This window comes from Protopterus annectens, chromosome 2.part1 (genome assembly GCF_019279795.1).
Source record: "Protopterus annectens isolate FY-2018-M chromosome 2.part1, PAN1.0, whole genome shotgun sequence".
NCBI classification, from domain to species: domain Eukaryota; kingdom Metazoa; phylum Chordata; order Ceratodontiformes; family Protopteridae; genus Protopterus; species Protopterus annectens.
Window position 1 is genome coordinate 1,093,821,335 of NC_056729.1, and position 24,033 is coordinate 1,093,845,367.

Below are 24,033 nucleotides of genomic sequence, written 5' to 3' on the forward strand. Positions count from 1 at the left end.
AGTTGCCACATGGTTGAATGTTGCAGCTATAGTTGCTGTTAACAACTAGTCTATGAGAAAGGCGAAATGTAGATCTTAATAACTTGACGATTGCTTTGAACTGGTCAAGGAGCAGCTCTTATAACAATGACAATTTGAACAACTGTCCTTCAGGCAACATAAATGGTTTAGAAACAAAGATCGTCAGAAGTGCACAAGGCAATGCAGCATAGCTAGGATCAATGAAGAATTCCCATCAATTAAACAGCAACAGCAGGACACAACGTAGTGAAGCTTGAACCAAGTGGTGCTACCAGTAGCAACAGTAAACAACTGTACAAACTAGGTAATGGAACAAGGAAACTGTATCTATACCTAGATAACAGGTGTAAGCACTTTAAAATAAACCAGTTGTGTCTGTGCAGTGCATCAGTTCCCACCACTGCACATAGTGCAGCAGTAACATATCCAGTTAGAACTGATCAGTCCAGTAGCAGTGTATAGCACAGCAGTGCAGCACATAACAACCCTGTCAAATACAGCAGCAGGTTCTGTTATTCAGCACAATTTAAAAGCTGCACTTAAAAGTAATTTCTAATCAGGAAAAAAAAACAGTATATTTAGCCTACTAAACGTAGAATGCCGAGGACACGGTCAGCTTCCTACTCTCACAAGAAGAAAAGCTAAAAAGGGTTCCAAATCAACAAACATCTGGCAAAATAAGAAGCAAACAGATTGATTTGGATTAAAGAAAACTTCCAGATGTCTTTGTAACTAGCAGAAGGATCAAATCTGGTCAAAAGCAGTCTATTCTGTAGCAGGGCATAACAAGGAAAGGAGTTCAAGAAGCCCTAGCATGTAGAGCAGCAGTTCTGCTGTGCAGTACAGTTTAAAAGCTGCACTTAAAAGTCACAGCCAGTCACAATATCATTCATAAATTAAGCCTAAAGCAAGTAGAATGCCCAGAACACCATCAGTTTCCTAGTGGTACTAAAAAAAAAAAAACACTAAAATGTATCCCCGAGTAGCTGACTCAACAAACAGTATTAAGATATTACAAATAAATATACTTTAAAATTACACAGATGGAATTTGATTATATAAAAAACACATTTCCTGATTTCTTTGTGACTTGTAGCATGGTCAGATCTTGTAAAAAGTGGTAAATTCAGTAGCTTTGTATAACGAGGAAACAGAGCACAGCGTGGCAAAGCCAAACAGAAAAGCAGATGTTATTACACAGTACAATTTAAAAGCTGTCAACCAAAAACATGACTTTAAATTAAGCCCGGAGCAAGCAGAGTACAAAGAACACCAAACCCTTTCTGGTATCACAAAAAAAAATGTCAAAAATGACTAAATCTCTGGCGCATTAAACAGTTTTACTAGATTAGCAGTAAAGAGATGGAACTGGATTAATTAAAAAATACATCTGTGATGTCTTTGGGGCTGGTGGTAAGGTCATCTCCAGTTAGAATATTCTGACTTAGTAGGAATGTGTATCAAGGAAATGCAGGTCAGAGCAGCACAGTTTAAAAGCTAGACTTAAATGTCACAGCAAGTCAGAAAAACAGAAATAAATCAAGCCAGGACCAAGCAGAAAGCTAAACTTAAAAGTCACAGCAAGTCAGAAAAACAGAAATAAATCAAGCCAGTACCAAGCAGAAAGCTAAACTTAAAAGTCACAGCAAGTCAGAAAAACAGAAATAAATCAAGCCAGGAACAAGCAGAAAGCTAAACTTAAAAGTCACAGCAAGTCAGAAAAACAGAAATAAATCAAGCCAGGACCAAGCAGAAAGCTAAACTTAAAAGTCACAGCAAGTCAGAAAAACAGAAATAAATCAAGCCAGGACCAAGCAGAAAGCTAAACTTAAAAGTCACAGCAAGTCAGAAAAACAGAAATAAATCAAGCCAGGACCAAGCAGAAAGCTAAACTTAAAAGTCACAGCAAGTCAGAAAAACAGAAATAAATCAAGCCAGGACCAAGCAGAAAGCTAAACTTAAAAGTCACAGCAAGTCAGAAAAACAGAAATAAATCAAGCCAGGACCAAGCAGAAAGCTAAACTTAAAAGTCACAGCAAGTCAGAAAAACAGAAATAAATCAAGCCAGGACCAAGCAGAAAGCTAAACTTAAAAGTCACAGCAAGTCAGAAAAACAGAAATAAATCAAGCCAGGACCAAGCAGAAAGCTAAACATAAAAGTCACAGCAAGTCAGAAAAACAGAAATAAATCAAGCCAGGACCAAGCAGAAAGCTAAACTTAAAAGTCACAGCAAGTCAGAAAAACAGAAATAAATCAAGCCAGGACCAAGCAGAAAGCTAAACTTAAAAGTCACAGCAAGTCAGAAAAACAGAAATAAATCAAGCCAGGACCAAGCAGAAAGCTAAACTTAAAAGTCACAGCAAGTCAGAAAAACAGAAATAAATCAAGCCAGGACCAAGCAGAAAGCTAAACTTAAAAGTCACAGCAAGTCAGAAAAACAGAAATAAATCAAGCCAGGACCAAGCAGAAAGCTAAACTTAAAAGTCACAGCAAGTCAGAAAAACAGAAATAAATCAAGCCAGGACCAAGCAGAAAGCTAAACTTAAAAGTCACAGCAAGTCAGAAAAACAGAAATAAATCAAGCCAGGACCAAGCAGAAAGCTAAACTTAAAAGTCACAGCAAGTCAGAAAAACAGAAATAAATCAAGCCAGGACCAAGCAGAAAGCTAAACTTAAAAGTCACAGCAAGTCAGAAAAACAGAAATAAATCAAACCAGGACCAAGCAGAAAGCTAAACTTAAAAGTTACAGCAAGTCAGAAAAACAGAAATAAATCAAGCCAGGACCAAGCAGAAAGCTAAACTTAAAAGTCACAGAAAGTCAGAAAAACAGAAATAAATCAAGCCAGGACCAAGCAGAAAGCTAAACTTAAAAGTCACAGCAAGTCAGAAAAACAGAAATAAATCAAGCCAGGACCAAGCAGAAAGCTAAACTTAAAAGGCACAGCAAGTCAGAAAAACAGAAATAAATCAAGCCAGGACCAAGCAGAAAGCTAAACTTAAAAGTCACAGCAAGTCAGAAAAACAGAAATAAATCAAGCCAGGACCAAGCAGAAAGCTAAACTTAAAAGTCACAGCAAGTCAGAAAAACAGAAATAAATCAAGCCAGGACCAAGCAGAAAGCTAAACTTAAAAGTCACAGCAAGTCAGAAAAACAGAAATAAATCAAGCCAGGACCAAGCAGAAAGCTAAACTTAAAAGTCACAGCAAGTCAGAAAAACAGAAATAAATCAAGCCAGGACCAAGCAGAAAGCTAAACTTAAAAGTCACAGCAAGTCAGAAAAACAGAAATAAATCAAGCCAGGACCAAGCAGAAAGCTAAACTTAAAAGTCACAGCAAGTCAGAAAAACAGAAATAAATCAAGCTAGGACCAAGCAGAAAGCTAAACTTAAAAGTCACAGCAAGTCAGAAAAACAGAAATAAATCAAGCCAGGACCAAGCAGAAAGCTAAACTTAAAAGTCACAGCAAGTCAGAAAAATAGAAATAAATCAAGCCAGGACCAAGCAGAAAGCTAAACTTAAAAGTCACAGCAAGTCAGAAAAACTGAAATAAATCAAGCCAGGACCAAGCAGAAAGCTAAACTTAAAAGTCACAGCAAGTCAGAAAAACAGAAATAAATCAAGCCAGGACCAAGCAGAAAGCTAAACTTAAAAGTCACAGCAAGTCAGAAAAACAGAAATAAATCAAGCCAGGACCAAGCAGAAAGCTAAACTTAAAAGTCACAGCAAGTCAGAAAAACAGAAATAAATCAAGCCAGGACCAAGCAGAAAGTTGAAAATGTCAGCAGCTTCCTACTCCCACTAGAAAAAAAATGGCAAGAAGTGCCCTAAGCAAACAAACGTTTGACATAGTAAACGGTTTCAACAGATTAGTGATAAATGCACTTTTAATACACACTGATGGCACTGGATTAAATAAAAAACTTTTCTCTGATACATTTAGGACTGATACCAGGATCAAATTTGTGCCAGTCTCATATCAGTGAATAACAAGGAAGCACATCAGAGTGTAGCCTAGCCAAACACATCCACAACCTTCCAGAGAGCTGTCTTTGTACTTTGACCAGGCCTAAAACTATGTCGATAAGAATAGGCTGTGCTGGGCTAAATTACTGTGTTTTTACCATTTATTAACTGGGTAAGTCCACTGGATACAAGTGGCCCTTTCCATGAGTGAGCCGGGAGCACTTTCCTGTTAACTGCATGTGGGTTATATCCTAAAGTATCATCAATAACAGGCTTAGCTTGAGCTTTCTACATGTGGTGTTCTACAGCTTTTAATATAGGAATATTTTATCTAGTTTCATAAAGTGGGTCAGCAGTCACAATTAATGCTTTTGAGTAAAAGTAATAATATTTTAAAGTCCTGGTAGATGGTTGTCACTTTTTGTTTTATCTGTACTCCTTGAATTTTGAGAGAAGTTGATTTTTTTAACAGTTGTGATTTTAATGGGCAGCTGGAACTTCAGTTGAAGTTAGACAGTATTCCAGTTAAAGTTAGGTGGTGTGGTAGCTGTGATATTAATGATGAAATGAAAGTAATTTCCAAACATGTTGGCTGTATCTTCAGGTGATGGTAGGCTAAGTGGCTTGTCATTAGTGATATTATTTTTCCTATCAAAGTGTTCATATTTTCCAGAAAGCTGCTGGTCGATTAAGGTTCTTTTCTTGGCTGATTAGCAAAATAATTACATTTAGCCTGTCTAATACAGTTTTCGCATTTTTGTTTTATTTATCTTCCATAATTAAGTAAAATAGTATTACCAAATGTTTTAAATGTTTTTCAGGCTTTGCCTCTGTTTGCCATGAAATCAGTAATACTTGAGTATATCCATAGCCATATATACTGCATTTTATTTTGATTTGTCTTGAAGGTGCATGTTTGTCCAGCAGGTTTAATGAATGTTAAATATCTGATCTACAACATCTGTCTTGCTAGCTTGCTGTAACCATTTACAGTTATTGTTCTTTTTTTCTCCAGTGGTATCCAATGAAAACTTAACTTATATTTTGTATAGTTATAGTTAGTGCTGTTGCCAGGCAGGTAACATGTACACAACAGCATACACACCTTACAAATAATTTATTTTATGCAATGAGATGTGCTAGAATGTATATTGTTTTACGTGTCGGATTTACCATGTTTCACAGCTACATGTTTTTTTTTAAATAGTTCTGTTTTCAGAATGCCCAACTGTTTTTTTTTTTTTAATTTTGTTTAAGCATGCTCTTTCTTGGGTCGGGTGGGGCTATATCTTTGATGGGAGGGTACAAGTCTAAAAATCATGACAAAAATGACATCATAATGTTTTTACTACTTGTTATGTGATGTAGTTGTTACTTTTTTCATTTGTGCCACTTATTTGCTGTTTACATCTTGTTTAACTTGCTGATTCACCTTAAACCTAATGCTGCTGTTGTGGTGTGGGTCTTAGATGGGAAGAGTTCATGGGAATCAACTGTTTTAACTGTACTGTTAGTGTGTGTGTGTGTGTGTGTGTGTGTGTGTGTGTGTGTGTGTGTGTGTGTGTGTAGCCAGATTGCCTAGCTTAATTGAAGCCAGTTTCCGTGGAGCCCAGGAGTTCTGTCTGTTTAACTGATTTGCATAGAATTATACTGTATTCAAATGGAGACTGAGGGGCTCAAACCCAGGACTACAAAAAAAATGTTCATTAGCAACTTAAGGCATTAGTCCTTGTGATAAACTGAAAGGCAAAACAATTAATTAGTTGTTAATGAGTAGTCATTAAATTACTAAAGCAAACTTGCTCAATATCTGGCAAACACCCACCTTTACATAAATGTTTTGCAGAATTTCATAGGATCCAAAAAGAAAAATCTAGCAAAGCTAGACTTTCAACTGTGTGACACCTTAAATCTCATGTATCAGAGGCAACATGCGATATATGCCTGAAATTGTCCATAAATAGACTTAAAAGTAAAAGTAAAAGAAAAAGTCATGAACATTCAGAATTGCCATTTAGCTGAAACACCTGATATCCTTAAAGGGTAATTTGCATATATCCCATGTTGCCTCTGATACAAGAGGTTTAAGGTATCACATAGTTGAAAGTCTAGCTTTGCTAGATTTTTCTTTTTGTGTTTTTTAACCAATTGCTTTTCCTGTGTGACTTTTTTACTCATTGTTTTAGGATTTCATAGGATCATATGAGAGGACTAAGCTATCAACCCAGTTAAGTGACTTGCTTAGAATTATACTGTATTCAAATGGAGACTGAGGGACTGAAACCCATGACTACAAAACAATGTTCATTATCAGCCAAGAGTGCCCGCAGGCTTGGCTGGCTGGTAGTGGTAGATTAATCTTCTTTTAATTTAAAAAAAAAAAAATTTTTTTAATGGTGTTTCTTTGAGAATGCCCTTAGTCACACAGATGCTTTTGTGTCTGTGTGACTGATGTTTTACGTCTTCATCTTTTGCGCTCACGTGAAATTTGAATTACAGAAGAAGACGTTTGGACTGGATTTCACGGACGAATGTACAAATGATAGGTAGATGTGTGGCAACATAATATGTATTTTTCAGTAGTATACTGTATGTTTACAGAGAGTCTTTGCTCAACATGCAACTTAGATGTTTTTTAGTTGCTTTACTTACAGTATGCCAGCCGGGTAGTATGCGGAAGCAGACCCACGTGTCATTTTGTTGGCACAGTAACTTGGGAATATACTATTAAATTGTTATTGATGGCAGAAATCGTATTTTCTGTAAAAGGTAGCAGGACAAACTAATTTCTTTGTCTTTGCAGGTGGATATGGTAATACACAGCAGCAGTTTTACAATAAGGAACCAATTCACTTAAAATTAACACTACAAGCAGAAATGCAGGAGCTCAAAAGATTTTAGTTTGGTATATTTTAGACCAATCTTTGCCTGCTAAAGGGTATTATTTAAGGCGCACTGGAAAATATTTAGTTTTTGTGTAGTTTATTTGCAGAGTTAACACCTTATGAAAAGTAACATGGCTCTACTTCATAGTCATTCAAAAATGTTTTAAAGTTCTTGTTCCCTCTCCCCAACTTGAACCAAGATGAGTTTTCTAGTTCTTCTCCAAACATAGATACATCCTCGTAAGTGCCATAAATGCAGTTTTGCTAATTCCCCAAGTATATCTACAGATATTTCCCTATCAGATTGTTTCCAATAAATTTCTGTCTGATATCCTCCAATAGTTCCTGATTTTTGCATGACAATGGAAGGAAGCTCTGTGGCTGTCATCTCTCACAATGAGTCTTTTTATCTTTTACATTAGCTACTGTCTCTTCAGTAGACCTCCCTACAGTAACTTTTTTCTACATAGCCCTTCCTTTTTATAGGAATAGTGTGTGTGGTGGTCTTATTCGGGATAAATGCATGGGTTCTTCCTCATCCACACCACCCCATACCGGTCACTAGGGGCCACAGTATGACACACGCACATACAGACACACATTTGTGTGCCTATGCACTCACTATAGTCTATGTATTTGTGTGTCTATGCACTCACTATAGTCTATGTATTTGTGTATGTATACCGAAAATTATAAAAACGTGGCAGTATGCTGTTATGCTTGCCCATTTTTAATGCCAAGATTTGTGCTTTATGTAACAGAATATATGTTAGGAATGGCAACAGCATGTGCTGGAAGTCTCTGTCAGAGCCAGTGCTCGCAATTTGTGCTTCACAGCTGTCTACACCATTAGAGAAGGTGCAGGCAGTATTTACCACTACCTGATAGAACAATAGATAGTGGACAGACAGTGGGCCATTTGGGAGTGAAAAAGGGATGTTGAAAGGAAACTAATCAACATGTGGAATCCAGGAGAGTGTAAGTTAGGTTTATTTCTGTGGACACAAAAATATGTGTAATATTAAAATTATTAACTATAGGGACCTTTTAGTGCCCTGTAAGGATCATATTAGGGCTGTCTCATGCTTTATCAATCTGGTAACAAGCCACATGTAATATAATTGTTGTATATTATGTGCTGCAGATAATTCTGGGTTTGAACTAGATGGTTGATGACCCTAATATGCAACTCTTTAACAAGATTTGGAACTCTTTAAAATGGGAACTGTTGGAACATCCCTCCTTATTTTGAAGTGATACTCTAGAATGAGTTGTATTGTATCTATGTTGAATACTTTATCCTTGTATATGTTATCTGTTCTTTTTCCTTCTGCATTCATACTTGTGTTTTCCGTTGCTGCAGATGTATTATTTAATCTAACTGTGTTCTCAGACATTCACCATAAGCCATAAACTGATGAGAATTAAACCATTATAGAGGTAATTTTATCACTAATTTGATGGTTATGTCTCTATTACTTTAACAAATGATAACATAGTTCCTTCATTTTATTTCTTTTCAAAAATTTGTGGTCCATTTTTTTTTGTTTCCTGTACTAGAAGAAATTGGGTTCATCTGCTCTATTTCTGAACAGCATTAAACAATATGTAATGCAGTCCTTTTTTGCCACATACTTCAGCATTCTGAGATAATCTGGAATTGTTGAGCAAATATAGGTGACCAGTTTTGCCATTTGCCCTAATAGCTAACTCTATAGTACTGGAGCAAATCTTAATTGGGTGTACTTTGACTGTTTACTGCAGGCAGCACTCTCATTCGTTTACTTTAGTGACAGCATTTTAATAAAAGAAGTCTCAGTATCTTAATTGGTGTGCATTATGCTGCTGCTAAGTTCCTAGGTCAGCCTGAGATGTGTTCCTGTATGTCTTCTCAGTTGCTCTAATGACATTTTTACAGTTCCCTTGACCTACCTGCTTCAGAAACTGAATGTGGTGTTGGCAAACAGTCTTTTATTCCCTATAACAACCTGTTCATTAGGTCATGTTTAAACTGCAGAGAAATTGATTTAAACTAATGTTTGCTAATTTATTTTTCAAATTGTGACTTCTGGCACCCATCTACCTTTGTCTAAGTAGTAAAGTACTGTAAATTGCCTATGTCCAGGAATTTAAAATCATTTACTATTATTTCTGTGCAGTGCTGTAAATTGTTTCTGAGATTTCTAACATAGTTAAAGAAGGCTTTCTGGTTACCCTTCACCTAGTTGCTATCCTATTTAAATCAGGTCTACAGATCACCACATATGATCTTAAACCACCTGTAGATTCTACTGCTGAAATTCTTATTTCCAAACTTCAACTCATCATTTTCAAATTCATCTATATTATCTGTATCTATCTACCTCCTGGCAATAACAATGCCACCATAGAAGATATCCTCTGCTGGCTATCACTAAACCTGCCCCAAGAAACCATTATCCTAGGTGATTTTAACACAGATTGGAACTGCTGTTGCAGCAGACACCCTACCACCCTCATTAACCCTATTTGGTTTCTCTCAAATCATTACCTCCCCTACCAGGATAAACAAGCCCAATAAGAAAGAAAGTACCTTGGATTGGATTCTCATAAATAACCATCCCCACACATATGAATCTGGAACCCTCCCTGATGATATTAATGACCACTCACTTACCTACATTATCAGGCATAAAACCAATGCCTCCATTCCAGCCACTGTCAAATCTATTAGATCCAAGAAAAACTTTAACCCTGATCTCTTCCAAAGTGAATTAAGAGCATGAAATTGGTCTCCCTTAAGACACCTCCCATTGGAGGAAGCTGTTAAATACTTTAATTCCAAATTCCTCACCATTTTAGATAACCATGCACCAAACCGCTGTATTAGAATCAAAACTAAATCTGCCCCATGGCTGTCAAAAGAAACCAAACAAAAAATCCACCTCAGAAATAAATACTGGGCCAAATGGCGTATGACTAAAAACTCTGCTGACCATCAAAACTTTAGACAACTGAGAAATGAAACTAAGAAAGCTATACTGTCTGATAAAAGAAACTACTACTTACAGTTCCAGCAAACTAAACATAATAACCCACAAAAATTCTGGGCAAGTATTAACCAACTACTATACCCAGGTCAATCCATTACACCTAACCCACAAGGCGCAGACCAGGAGAACCCAAAGCACACTGCCAATGCCTTTAATACCTTTTTCTCTGAGGCCATTCAAACACTTGCCAGTCACCTGTCACCTAATAATTTCACTTTACCTACCTCTAACACAACTCCACCCCCTCCATTTCTCTTCCAACCTGTCCCTACAACATATATTCTTTCCCTTATCCAAAAACTTAAACCTTGCTCTCCTTCAGCAGATCAATTACCAGCTGAATATCTACAGAAATCAGCCAAAAACATTGCCTATCCCATTTCCATTCTGATTAACAGAACCATTAGTGAAGGACACATCCCAAGCATCTGGAAAGTCTCCCATATTATCCCCCTTCATAAAGGTGGAAACTACTGAATTCTGCAACTACCGTCCCATAGCCCTACTTTCACCTTTGGCAAAACTAATGGAAAAATGCATCCATAAGCAACTGCTAGACCACCTAATCCAAAATAACTTACTTTCCAGCTGTCAACATGGTTTCAGACCATCCCACAGCACTACTATTGCCCTCCTTTCCTTTACTGACTGTATTAACAAAAACCAAAATGCCAATATGCTTTCCTCAGCACTATTTATCGATCTGTCCAAGGCATTTGATATGGTTAATCACCAAATACTTATAAATATCCTCAAATCCCTCTCACTAGATACACTCACTATTAAATGGTTCCAATTCTATTTAGATAACAGACAACAGTCGGTACTTTGGCACAGCACTCTATCTACCCACCTGCCCATTAACATTGGCATCCCTCAAGTGTCCATATTAGGTCCTCTTCTTTTCTCCATATTTATCAATGACCTTCATCTAGCAATCCCCCAAGCTACATGTGTTCAGTACACCGATGATTCTACACTTATATGTACAGCCACATCCACTTCTAAACTTCACTCCCTTACCCAAAAAGTATTTAATACAGTAGAACAATGGTTTACACAACATTGCCTTCTGTTGAACCCAAAAAAACCGAAACTCCTCCTTTTCAGTCCTACTCATAAGACCGTCCCAATAGATTTCTCAGTTATATCCACAAATGGTACTCCCATATCACCTGACCCAACTACTAAACTACTTGGTATTACCATAGACAACCATCTTAACTTTGACACCCATATCAACAATACTATAAAAACCGTTAATAAAAAGCTAGGCTCTCCCTACAGAATCAAACCGTTCCTTTCCCCAACAGTCAGAAAAACTATTGCTTATACCCATCTAATCTCTACACTCCTCTATGCCTCACCCATATTTACTAATTTATCTAAAAATAACCTCGCAAAACTGGAAATCTCCTACAATAACATTGCCAGGTTTGCTACTGGCAACCCATTCAGAACCCACCACTGCTATAATCTTAAGCAGCTTGGATGGCTAGAAATTCAGAATCTGCTTAAATTCCACCAACTAACCATTGCCCGTAAGACTCTTTAGCAACCTTCCAGTACTCCTATATTAACTAACCTCATCTATCCCTATAAGAATCTGAAATCCTTGCGCTCATCACACAAACTTCTTGTAAACATCTCTAAATCTAATAACAAGGCTGGGGACTCTCTTTTCAGCAACACTGTTGGAAAATCCTGGAACCTTCTCCCCAGTGAACTTTCCTCAGTTTCCTCCACGTCTCTTTTCAAAAACAGACTGAAACTTTTCCTAAGAACACACTGGCTATGCCCCTGTACTAAACCTGACTGATCATTTTTCTACTTTTTCTACTCATAACAGGTACTGCCTACCCACTACTTCCCTATAACTAGCTCTACCTTCCTTCTTGCCACTTTACCTTTTCCTATTTCTTACGCTTCTTTTCATCCCCTAAGCTTACTCATAGTGTGAAAACTCTTTTATTTATATAAAAGACACACTTATGCCTCTTTTATTTTGACTTTCTGTATTCTACCTGTAATCTGAACTGTACCTGCCTACTGCACTGCAAAGTATTTCTGCCCTCTCTGTAATTTTTCCACTGTACCTACCTTTGGCACTGTGAAGTATTTCTGTCCTCCTTGATTTTTTCCAGCCTAACTTCTAATGTTCTTTGTAAATATAAAGGTTTTATTTCCTCTTATCCCAGACCTATTTCTCCCAGACTATAGTATATTATTAGACCTATTTTAGTATTGTACCCTAGTTTTAAAATGGGAGGTACTTAGACCTCTATGATAATTTCTGTATTAACCTGTAACAACATTGTATGTAAAAAATGTTTTTTGCTGTTTTTTTGCTATTTTTTGAACGGAGCTTATCTCCCCAGGCCTCTACTGAAAATGGACATGTATCCAGTTAGACTAGCCCAGTCAACAAATGTAAAATAAAATAAAAAAAATAAATAAATAGTTGGTTATTTGTTACCTCATATCTGGCTTTGATTTATTTGATCAGGGTAACGAGCTCCCTATTAAGTTTTGCAAGAGTGTCCTTAGCATCTTGAGAGTTACATTTATTTTTGCAGGCAATATGTTTTCTTTTATTACAGAGCCTGTTTATATTTGGGTTCGACTAAATGGAATTATTCTTAAATTTGACTTTCTATTTACTTCAGAGGGGGATAGATGTATCTATGCACCTATTTACACGTGCATACTATTTGACAGTAAAGGATTCCACATAATTCAGGCCATCACTTAGTTTTAGTAGATTAACCTTAGCATAATCTCTGAAAACAGAGGTATTGGAAGATACTTTTGGCTTCAGTCTTCTAATGAATGTGACTGATTTGTGGTCCAGTTTATCTAGGGAGGAAGTGGCAGTTGGTGGACACCAAAGTTGTCCCATATTGTTAAGGACCAAGTCCAGGATTTTATCACACCTGTTTGGGTAGAGACTAACTGATCCAGATATGCTGTATGGATGAAATCCAGAACTGTCTGGGAATACATACTCAAGGATATACAAGTTTCCCAGTTAATGGAGGAGTAGTTGATTGAAGTCTCCTAGAATAATGATGTTGGCTTAATGCATAGGGACACCATATTAGTTAGGTAGGAGATATAGGTTCATAGGTTCATAGGTTCATCCACCATATGGACTGATGGGGTACATAGAGGGGACATATAGTTAGGTATGACAGAGTAAGGAGTTTTGTTAATGCAAGTTGGATGTAGAGGAGTTCCACATCATTATCTCACCTAGCAAGTCTGGAGATGAATTGTTCTTTAAGAATATGTAGACACCATCACCCTTTCATTTAAGGTGGTAGGCCTGAACTTGTGGCAGGTATTGAAATTCTGCATTAAAGGAGTGCTGTCATCGGTCTGGAACTAGGTCTCTGTGATGATGCATATATAGATGTTCTCCAGGGGAAGGTGTGCTTATAAGGAGTGGACATTTTAGCTTAGGCTCTGAAAAGGAAATTGGTTATTTTCTAATTCATGTAGCTATAAAATTCAGTATAAAAACTGTAAAAGATTCTGAATGCAAACACACTAGTTATTAAAGCAGCATCATGGTAGGGAGTACTTCAGTACAGAGAGATTCAACTATATACATAGCCATGAGTTCCTTTATATCTTTCTGTCAAAAAAAAACAAACAAACACCAAGTTAACACAGAGTTTAAAGTTGTTGTAACTTTGACAAAATCTATTTATGTACATTGTCAAGGCTGGAATGAGTAAACATTGTAAAAATATGTGGAAAGGAAGACAGTTTGACAAAGTCTCTAAGGGAGGTAACATATCCCTCAGCTGTCCAGGTTTTTGCAGAATGTCCAGATTCTTGACCAATATTCCTCCTAAAAATGATTGAAGTTGCTAAATAGTTTTAGACATCATATCCTTTAGAAAAATGCATACCAACACAAATCCTGTTATTCTAGCAATTTTATTATAAGTTCATGAAAGCAATATTTATAATCTGTCCCTGTTTATTTTAGGCTTTGTCCAGATTTCTTGCACTAAGAAGTTGAGGTGTGTGTGTGTGTGTGTGTGTGTGTGTGTGTGTGTGTGTGTGTGTGTGTGTGTGTGTGTGTGTGTGTGTGTGTGTGTGCGTGTGCGTGCGTGCGTGTGTGTGTGTGTGTGTGTGTGTGCGTGTGTCCATGTTTGCGTGTGTGTGTGTGTGAGAGAGAGAGAGAGAGAGAGATGCCCTAGTTACATCTAGCAGGTGGAATTTATTTTCAAGTGCATTTTCAAGGAATTGTGAGCTTCAAGGGAAGCAAAGGTTACTGCTGCTCATGCTAAGTCTGCTTAAAATGTGCAACTGTTTTGTTTAGCAAATGGTATCATTATTGTAGTATATAATTTTAAAGCAGTGTTAGCACAGCAGGTAGCATACTTGCATCTTGCTACAAAGGGCTGTAGGGTCTATTCCTACGCCATGTACATTTGTATTTTAAGGGGGTATGGTACTGCAGTCCTTAGTATGTCCTCCTTTGGATGAGACACCTAATAACTATGAACCTGTTTTTCAGCTTGCCACCCATTCCCTATTGCAATATACCAACTTACCATTTCTTTTAATGTAACATAGTCAATTTAATCTTCAAAGGCAACAGGCACTGAATTTGTAAATGAAACACTGAAATATAAAGTTGTTTTCTAGCAACAACCTCTTCATTGGTTTCAGATCTCTTTAATGTGGAATTATTCAGATGACTTTTACTTCTGCAGAGATTCTGCATATTGATTGATATTGGTGGATTGTATGACAGAAGTTTGAGTGGCCTTTATGGGTGAAATGTTCTGAATTGGGCAGGTTGTCTTTACTGGTTCATATGATTTGTTTCATTGCTTAAAGAAAAAATGTTCAGAACTATAAGTTTAAAACACACTCTAACAAGTGGTGCTGTATTATACAAGGGATATAATTCAATTATCGTATAGTATAATTAAAACAGTCGGGAAGGTGACTCAAAGAACTTTTGCATGGTTCTAAAAATGTGTGTAAAGGTAAACTTGCCCTGCCACTGGCCAGATGCATTTTCTTTGAATGTGGGTTTCAATGCTGTTTCAGTGAATGTGGGTTTCAAAGGTAGAGAAGCTTTAATGCTGTTTGTTTTCATTGTAAGACTGTTGCTTTGTTTAGGTTTAGTAAATGTCTATCAGTGTTTGTGTTATAAAATGTGAAATAAAAGTTGTAAATGAAATCCAGATATCTGGAAGCATTGTAGAAGTAAAGCATAAAACATTATGCACACAGAGATTTGAACAGTGTCTATGACAAATGGGGAGAAATAACCAAGTAATGGGACACTGGAATGGCTGCATGGGTGGGGTGGGCTGCATGGGTGGAGGCGGTGGGGCTGCGTGGGCGTGGTTCTGGATTTGCATCCCCCTGCAAAACATCCTGCGGGCTCCCTTGTTAGCAGCTTATAGCCTTAGGTTCATAGGTTCATAGGTTCATACTAGGCTATCTGCCCTGGGGCAATTATAAGCCTAGCCCGATTCTGTATGGCTTATGCCGCCCCTTGATTTGAGTATACTGTGCTGTTTTTAAGGTTTAGTTTACTGTGCCTCTGTCTAATAGTGACACGGGAGTAATCCCTGGGACAAACATACGATCCCCCATCCACCTATCAAGATTCTTCTTGAAGAGATTCAGTGAGGTGCTCTGCCTCACATGAACTGGAATTCTATTCCAGAGCGAAGGGAGCCTCTGGGTTATGAACCTGTCCCTCCAGCAAGTTCTATTTATTTCTGTGCTGAGGTTCAAGTCCCTCGAGCATGTGGCTCTAAGGGATTTAGATTTACTGAGGTGGAGCATGTCCATTAATTCTGGATTTGACATAGCTTTGTATGTCAGGCATAGATCGCTTCGAAGTAGGCGGTATGCAACTGAGTAGAGCTGGAGTTTTTTTAACCGAGCAGCATATGGCATCTGTTTGAGACCCTTGATCCTCTTGGTGAGATACCTTTGGGGTCTTTCTAATTGCTGCAGGTGTCGGGTAAGGTACATCCCAAAAGGGGCATTGTATTCTATGATGGGCCTGATGAGAGATGAATAAATGGGCATGATTACCTCTCTTGATCTAGATGTGAAACCCTTCGTGATGAGGTGGGTTATGTAGAAGGTCTTTCTAACCACTTTGGCAATGTGGTTTTCAAAGGAGAGATTGCTATCAACTTGGGTCCCCAGGTCCCTAATAACTTTCTCTGTACTTAATGGGTTACCGCCTATGTGGTAATTTGTGGGCACATTGTTTTTGCCAAAGGGTATGACTATATATTTTTTGGCATTTAGCTTTAAACCATGGTGCTGGCACCAGTTATCTGTCTCTGTGAGACCTTTTTGAAGGATGTTTGTGTCAGCTGGAGAGTTGATTATGGCACCCAGTTTGCAGTCGTCTGCGAACTTGGTGAGCCATAGTCCTCCCACGTTTTCCTGTACCTCGGAAAAGTATATACCGAACAAGAGTGTTCCCAGGACAGAACCCTGTGGGATGCCACTTGTGACCGGTTTCAAGTCTGACATGGCTCCAGCAACTCTCACTCTGTGGGTTCTGTCTTTGAGCCAGTTTGCGACCCATCTTGTGACATAGGGGTTTATATTTAAGCTGGATAGCTTATCTATGATGCCCTTAGTTCTTGTGATAAACTGAAAGACAAAACAATTAATTAGTTATTAATAAGTAATCATTAAATTACTACAGCAAACTTGCTCAGTGTCTAGCAAACATGCCAACTTTACATAAATGTTTTGCAGGAATTCATAGGATTATAGGAAATGACTAAGCTATCGACCCAGAGGTCATTTTAAGTCGTTTCATCCCAATGTAATACCCAAGACTGCATTTAGTGACTGCCTATGTCCAGGAGGCTTGTGCACACTATCCCTGGTATGAGTTTACAACCACCTAAGACCAGCATTGAGGTAAACTGTCCTTGGAGAACAAACAAGAAGTAAACAATAGCAAAAACATTTATATGTTTAATATTATACACTCAATTGCCCTCCAACATTATTTGTTTTTTTTTAAGAACAGGTTTTATACTAACAAATGTATTTAACCACGGCCAGCATTCAGCATTCATTCTTAGACTCCATTCCAGTTAGTATTAAACCTATCTGATGAAGTTTACATTGATAAATGAAACAGGTAACCTGCTATCTGTTGTGTGCGACGTTGGTGGATTGTTTTGTCCTGTTAAACAACATTTTCTTTACTGTGGCGAGTATTTCTGGATTTATTTGCTCCTAGGAACGAGGCATAGCCTGTTTGTCTCTCAGCACGAAGAACATAAAAAAAGACCGCATTCAGTTCCTTCTTCTCCCTCCAGTGATAAGAAGGAGGAACCAAGACCAAAAATGCCAAAAATTACTCTTTCGGCTCCAGTGTCGAAACCAGCTTCTACAGCACCATCTTCGGTACCGTCAATAATCATTTTATCGTTGGCATCTATTCCGTCGGCACCAACAACATCTATGGCACCGGCCCTGCCTAAACTACAGATTTTGACTTCCACACCAACCAAGGTACCGAGCTTACCTACAATTTCAGTTACAAGTTTGGACACCCCTCCTACACGTCTCTAAACTCGAGACACTAGTGCCAGTAGATCATACTGCACAGACCAGGTGCTCCTCTTCAGTGGATCCTTTTGTTGGGCAGCCATGTAGCCCTTTCTTAGAACGGCCAGAGCCCCCATTGGGGATATCCACTAGATCCACCAGGAGCCTCCCAGAATTGGATGTGGTGCTTCTTGTGGACCAGCTGCTGATGGCCAGAGGAATTGCAACACTTTCTAAGACCCCATTCCCCTTTGAACTTGGGAATCTGTCTCCACAGACTCCAGCTTATTCTCCTCCTTTGACCTCTTTGCAGGCTTCAAAGTACTTATCAGTTCCCACACCTTCGGTGCCACTAGTGGATCTCACTGCGGCTCTGGAGCCAACCCTTTGGCCTTCAACTCACTCTGACCCAGGCCTTACTCAGGTTCAGGACTGGACTGCGAGCTCCTCAGCACCTGGTATGGCTCTGGGTTTTTCTACGGTGCCGTCGACCATGGTTCTAGGAGTACTGTCGGTACTGAGTCCCCTTGAGGCTCTGTCCTTGGGAACGGGCTCGTCAGAGCAGGGTGTGACCCCTGTTTTGAGGTTGCCCTTCTCAGTTCCTGGCTCCCATCCCTCTTCGGGTGGGCCAGCTTTCCAAGCAATGGAGAGGGCCCTTGCCTCTGTAGGCAAGTTGTCAGCATCGGAATGCCAGATATGTCCTTCCTCTGAGCTGCAGCTGACACAAACCACTGCTTTGGGACTTAGAGCACAAGAGCCTCATGATACCCTACTGCAGGGTGCCCCTTCTTTGGAGTCCTCTTCAGAAATCCCCACTGAATAGGTACCATGCAAGAGGATGTGCAGGAGGAAGCACGTGGACTCACCAGAGGAGTCTGTCACCGAGGACACGGACTATGATGAACGGGAGGGGTCCCCACGGTTGCTCCCTGATGATGTCTTGTTTGGAGACATCCTAGAAATACTAAAGCAGAGGGGTGACTGGAAGCCCACAAATCCCGCCTCCAAGGAGTCTGTGTTCCTGCAGGCTTTTGTGCTCGACCCTCTACTTCCTGGGTGACCCGACCTGCAGATGAGCTGGTTTTGCTCATCATGCAACGTGCTTTGAAGTGTACTGACACTATTGAACCAATCCCATGAAGGCTGAAAAAAATTGTATCGCCCTCTGAGCAGCACCCTCACTGGTCCAAGGGTCTTCCAGTAGATGCGATGGTGGTGGCAGCTGGCACACAAAAGGAACTGGCCATGGAGAGCTAGACTGTTCACCCCCCAAACTGGGAGTCTTGGGTGGTGGAGAGGCTAGGGAATCGAGTTTTTGCATCATCAACCTTTGCAGTTAGGTCTTTGAATTATCTGGCACACTTCACCAATAGGGTACAGCTCACTAGCAGTATTTCTTTGACCAGGAAAGCACAAAGGATGAAGGCTGCAGTAGCATCTAAGGAAAAAATTGTTGAATTTACTATATAGCAACCTACTTTGCACAATGTATTGTGGAAGGAGAAATTATCAGAAACTAAATTAAAGCAAAGAGAAATGGGAATATTCAGAATATTTTTTACTATAACAAATTCTTTGTTTAATAATAATTGATAGAAAAAAAGTGCATTTCATTCCATGTTAACCTGTTTGCATGTGCATTTTTAAACATGGTAACACTAGATCGGCAGAGAAACCATTGTGTTCATTGGTGCACAACTCTTTCTTCACTACTAAGAATTAAAGACTATAACTGCTATTTGGACTTGAAAGTTGAGCTGTAAGTCCTAAGGAAAACATTTGTTGAAAATATTTAATTATATTTTAGATCACATTTTGGACACTTGCGTTTATAATCTCCCATCCATCTGTCTACAAGGCTATTATGGAAGAAATATCTTCAGTTCTGGATGAAAAAGGTAACATAGAACGATAGTTACTTTTTTAAATCAACTTTATTTCATAAGTAGTACATGTCCTTAAGTTGGACTTGCTGTAACAGGGTATCAGAAAAGCATATGAATCAGTGTTTAGTCCTTGTAGTAACTATTGTGAAATCTAATCTGTACCATGATTTACATATTTATCTAGGTACAGAGTAGGCTGTTACATTAGCAGTCCTGGAAGACTGTGTTATCTGTTATATAAAAGACCATTGAACACCAATAAAGCTTGCATAGCAAGGACTGTAGTAACTTGTAAATAAGTTTATCTAAAAAACAAAACATTGTGCCTTACAGCCAGCCTACTACTGTTGGGTAACAATGGTATAAACTTTAAACACACATAACAAAAGTAATATTCACCTTCATGAGCATGTCCTGATATAATAAAATGCATCAAAATTGTGGCCACTATTATATACTTAATGTTGTTCTGTCGCCATTGTATTAGGCTATAGTTTGAGGTATTTGGAACAAGAGGCTGTGGAGATTTATATTTACTAGCAATAAATTATTTGATTAGGCACAAAAAGATGTAAAATGATTACCTCACACATATGGGTATTCATTTAGGTCTTCGGCAACCAAGTTGGAAATCCATTCATTTGAGACTGATACAAGAAACAGGCTTCCGACAAAACTGTTGCTAACTTAATCTTTGAAGTTTAGTGAATTTGGAGGTTGTTTTATTAGTAAGGAGTGCAGTCTCCTGAATCTGAGTTATGAGAAGCATTTTCTTTCCTCTCATGTTAAGTGATTTGGTCAGAAGCCCTTTTGATCAGTCTTATCTCAAGGGGATTGGAAGAGGTGGTCATCAGATTGGTGTACTGTATCTGCCCTGAGGTAAGAGTAACATCAAGGATTTTGTTGTAACCCAGCAACCCCAAAAACTTTAGTGTGTTGATGGGTACTGATTGGATATTTGACAGCGGTCAAAACTCTGCACCCTGCAAGATCTTTAGGATCTGTTTCATAATTCTTGTCCCTTTTTATGGTTGATAAAGGAACAAAAACTCCTTATGAGCTGGCATATACTGGTCACTGGATGAATATTTTACACTAGCTAGGTGCTAAATCACCATACTGATATTACTGCTTAAATTCAACCCCATCTGCTCACCCTAGACCACCCTTTTATAGATATAACTAAGCTATACAGTGGTAGTATATACTTCCTTTAAAAACATATGCAATGCCTTGGGCAGTAGTAGTTTGCCACTAATGATTTATGCATCTGTTTAATCCAGCAGCTAAAACAACTTGAGAGGATTCAAATAAGGAGCTATTACTTGCCTCTTCAAAGAGTATTTGATAAGGTCAGTAAGTACTTCTTACACTCTCTGGTCTGCATTCCAAGTTTGTTTCTCAGGGGGAGACCAGAGAATATACTCACCTTAGCATTTACTTGGGAGAATAGCTTTACAGCGTTGGCTGCTACAAGCTGTGCATCTGTTTCTCCTACTAAGCACCCTAAGAGCATAAAGCTTCTGGAGGCAGATATTTCCCACTGTCCTGCAGTGCTGATAAAAGTACATGCATATGCTGTTGAGTATTTGTTTCTTAGAATGCCTACAATATAAATAACATGGAGTTTTTATAGAGGTCATCAGTATTTGCTAAGCATGCTCTCCAGGAGACCATTGATAAGCCTAGCCTAACTTCCCAGTTGTCCCAGGAGCACTTTCTGGTTAAGTGAACTGTTCAAGGTCAGGCATTATGCAAATGGAGGCTGATGAAATCATATAGCCTTAATAGTCTTAGCTAACTGCTAGACTACACCTTTGCATCTCACTCTGGATGTTGCTGCTCTTTTATGTTGCTTTTACGATTGCAGAGAAATGCATACCTGTTTTGTACAGTAATTGAACTTTGCCATAGATTTGAGACATTCCTGTCTGATACTGAAAGTGCAAACCAGAAAGCTGAGGGCTATTTTTATAGGACTACTAGTAGATTTAATTAAATGAATAATATGCATTTATATTAAAAATAGGCTCCAAAAGCATTGCTAGCAAGCAGTTAATAATAAGAGGTATATTAGAATATTCAAAGTTAAGGGGCTCCAAAGGCGGTGGTGTCTCCAGGGTCATAAAAGACCTGCAAACCTTCAGACTAGTAGGTTCATAGGTTAGTATTAAGCTAACTGCCCTTGTGAGCCATTTTAAGCCTAGCCAGTTATCCCTTGTGAGACTCAAACCCTGCACCTTGTGTTTGTAAGGCAAACACCTTAACCATTAGGCCACCCTCCCAACGCTAACCATAACCCATCCATAACCCAGCTATGAAGGCAGAATTGCAGCAGACACTAAAAACAAACACAAAGCCTTCTATAGTTATATCAAGAATCTCCATGGCAATACCAAGATTTGCTCTGAGTTGCTGCACAATGGTACCTCCTATACTGAGCCAACAGATAGTAGCCCAGCATAACGCATCAGAGATACTCCAGGTACAACTAACATTGGGTAAGATGGTGATTCAGGTCGTAGCCTGTTATAGGTCCCCAACCATGTCCCAAGACTCTCACTCCACATTCCTAAGCACCGTGGAAACTATTAAGATCCAACCCATCACTCTCATGCAAAGTGACTTCAGCTACCCCTCCATCAACTGGGAAAATTACTCATGCACCAATGCAGTGGCGCAACACTTCCTGCATTTCATCAATTCCAATGGCCTGGACCAGCTCATTCTTACCCCCACTAGAGGAAGCAACATCCTTGACCTGGTTATTACTAACATGTGCAACCGTTGCTCTAAACCAGTAGTCAGTTCCTCCCTGGTTAGATCCGACCACAAACTAATCACCATGGAAATCCACATCTCACCCACACCCCCCGCAAAGGTATCCACATTAAAAACTTCTCCAAAGCTGACTTTGAACTCCTAAAAACAGAAGTGGCTAACTTCCCGGCACCCATGCCAATGGCAAATAGATGCATGACTGCTGAATCATACATGAATGCATTGTACGAACAAGTACATAAATGCATGGAACTAGCCATACCCAACAGAACCAAGACGCTATCTTCCAAAAAAGGGAGCCAATCTGTTGGCCCCCTGCCTTTAATAAACTCTACAACAGAAGGAAGAAACTGTTGCAGAAAAAGGTGAAGTCCCAAGACTGGAAAAATTCCCTTATTAACCTCAACAAAAAGTTGAGATCCCTCATCAAAACCTCCAAAGCCAGCTATGAAGGCAGAATTGCAGCAGACACCAAAAACAAACACAAAGCCTTCTATATCATATATATATATATATATATATATATATATATATATATATATATATATATATATATATATATATATATATATATATATATATATATATATATATATATATATAAATATATATATATATATATATATACACCAAGAATCTCCATGGCAGTACCCAGATTTGCTCTGAGTTACTGCACAATGGTACCTCCTATACTGAGCCAACAAATATTGCCAGCATACTGGCGGACAGATTCAGTGCCAACTTTACTCCTCTCTCCTCCCTAAAGGACCAATCTCAGTACTGGAAGAATGCCTGGCACCCAGCATTACTGCAGCACAGGTTAAAGCTGCATTGTCCAAGGCCAAGAATACAGTTTCCATGGGACCCAACAATATCCATGGCTGTGTTCTACATGAATTACAAAGTGAACTGGCACCACATTTGTGTGCCCTGTTCACTCACAGCCTCACCTCAGGCTTTGTCCCTACCGAATGGCACACTGTTACAGTCATCCCTATCCATAAAGGAGGGGCGACTACAGACCCCGGAAACTATTGCCCCATTAGCCTGATGAGTCTGATATGCAAGTCTGTGGAGTGTATCATCATGGATCTAATTAAAAAGGATACAGGGAATCACCAAACTCTAGATCCTATGCAATTTGGTTTTGTGAAAGGCAGATCATGCCTGCTCAACCTGGTTGACTTCTATGAGTCAGTCACCAGAGCTGTGGATGAAGGTAAGGCAGTTCATACAGCCTACCTCGATCTGTCCCAGGCCTTTGATACCATTCCTCACTCAGGAATGATTGATAGAACCCAGTACCATACTCCAAGTCAGAGTTGAGTCCACAAGGATTGGTCCTGGGTTCTCTCCTGTTTAGCATCTACTTCTCAGAAGTCCAGGCCCACAAGGAGGGACTTTGGCTGACCAAGTTCACAGATGACTGCAAGCTGGGAGCCATTATTAACTCCCCAAGTGATGCAGACATCCTACAGAAAGGCCTCACTGAGACCAGTGACTGGTGTCAAAACCATGGCTTTAAGCTTAAGGCCAAAACATGCATCGTCATCCCCTTTGGGAAAAACTCAATTCCCACAACTTACCACATCGATGGGAGCCCAATGAACATTGAAGGCATTATAAGAGATCTTTGGACACAGGTTGACAGCAACCTCTCCTTCGACCACCATATTGCCACTGTGGTCAGAAAGTCCTTCTGTGTGGCACATCTCATTACCAAGGGGTCTGCATCCAGGAAGAAAGAGGTCATCATTTCTCTCTACTCTTCCCTCATTAGACTAATCATAGAGTATAATGTCCCATTTAGCATGTACCTCACTAGACACCTGCAACAGCTGGAGAGGTCACAAGAGTACCTCACGAAGAGGATCTTAGGCCTTAAAAACATGT

The 24,033-nt window shown here is 39.0% G+C and overlaps 1 protein-coding gene across 3 annotated transcripts in view; it reads left to right on the forward strand.

The window, feature by feature from the left end:
• Positions 1–24,033, forward strand: part of LOC122794334 (24-hydroxycholesterol 7-alpha-hydroxylase) — an 800,221-nt gene that overhangs the window by 194,602 nt on the left and 581,586 nt on the right. For all 3 annotated transcript variants that reach the window (XM_044062639.1, XM_044062641.1, XM_044062640.1), the window contains exon 7: positions 19,281–19,371. In XM_044062639.1, the coding sequence (XP_043918574.1) occupies positions 19,281–19,371 (91 nt within the window). The remainder of the gene's footprint in view (positions 1–19,280; positions 19,372–24,033) is intronic.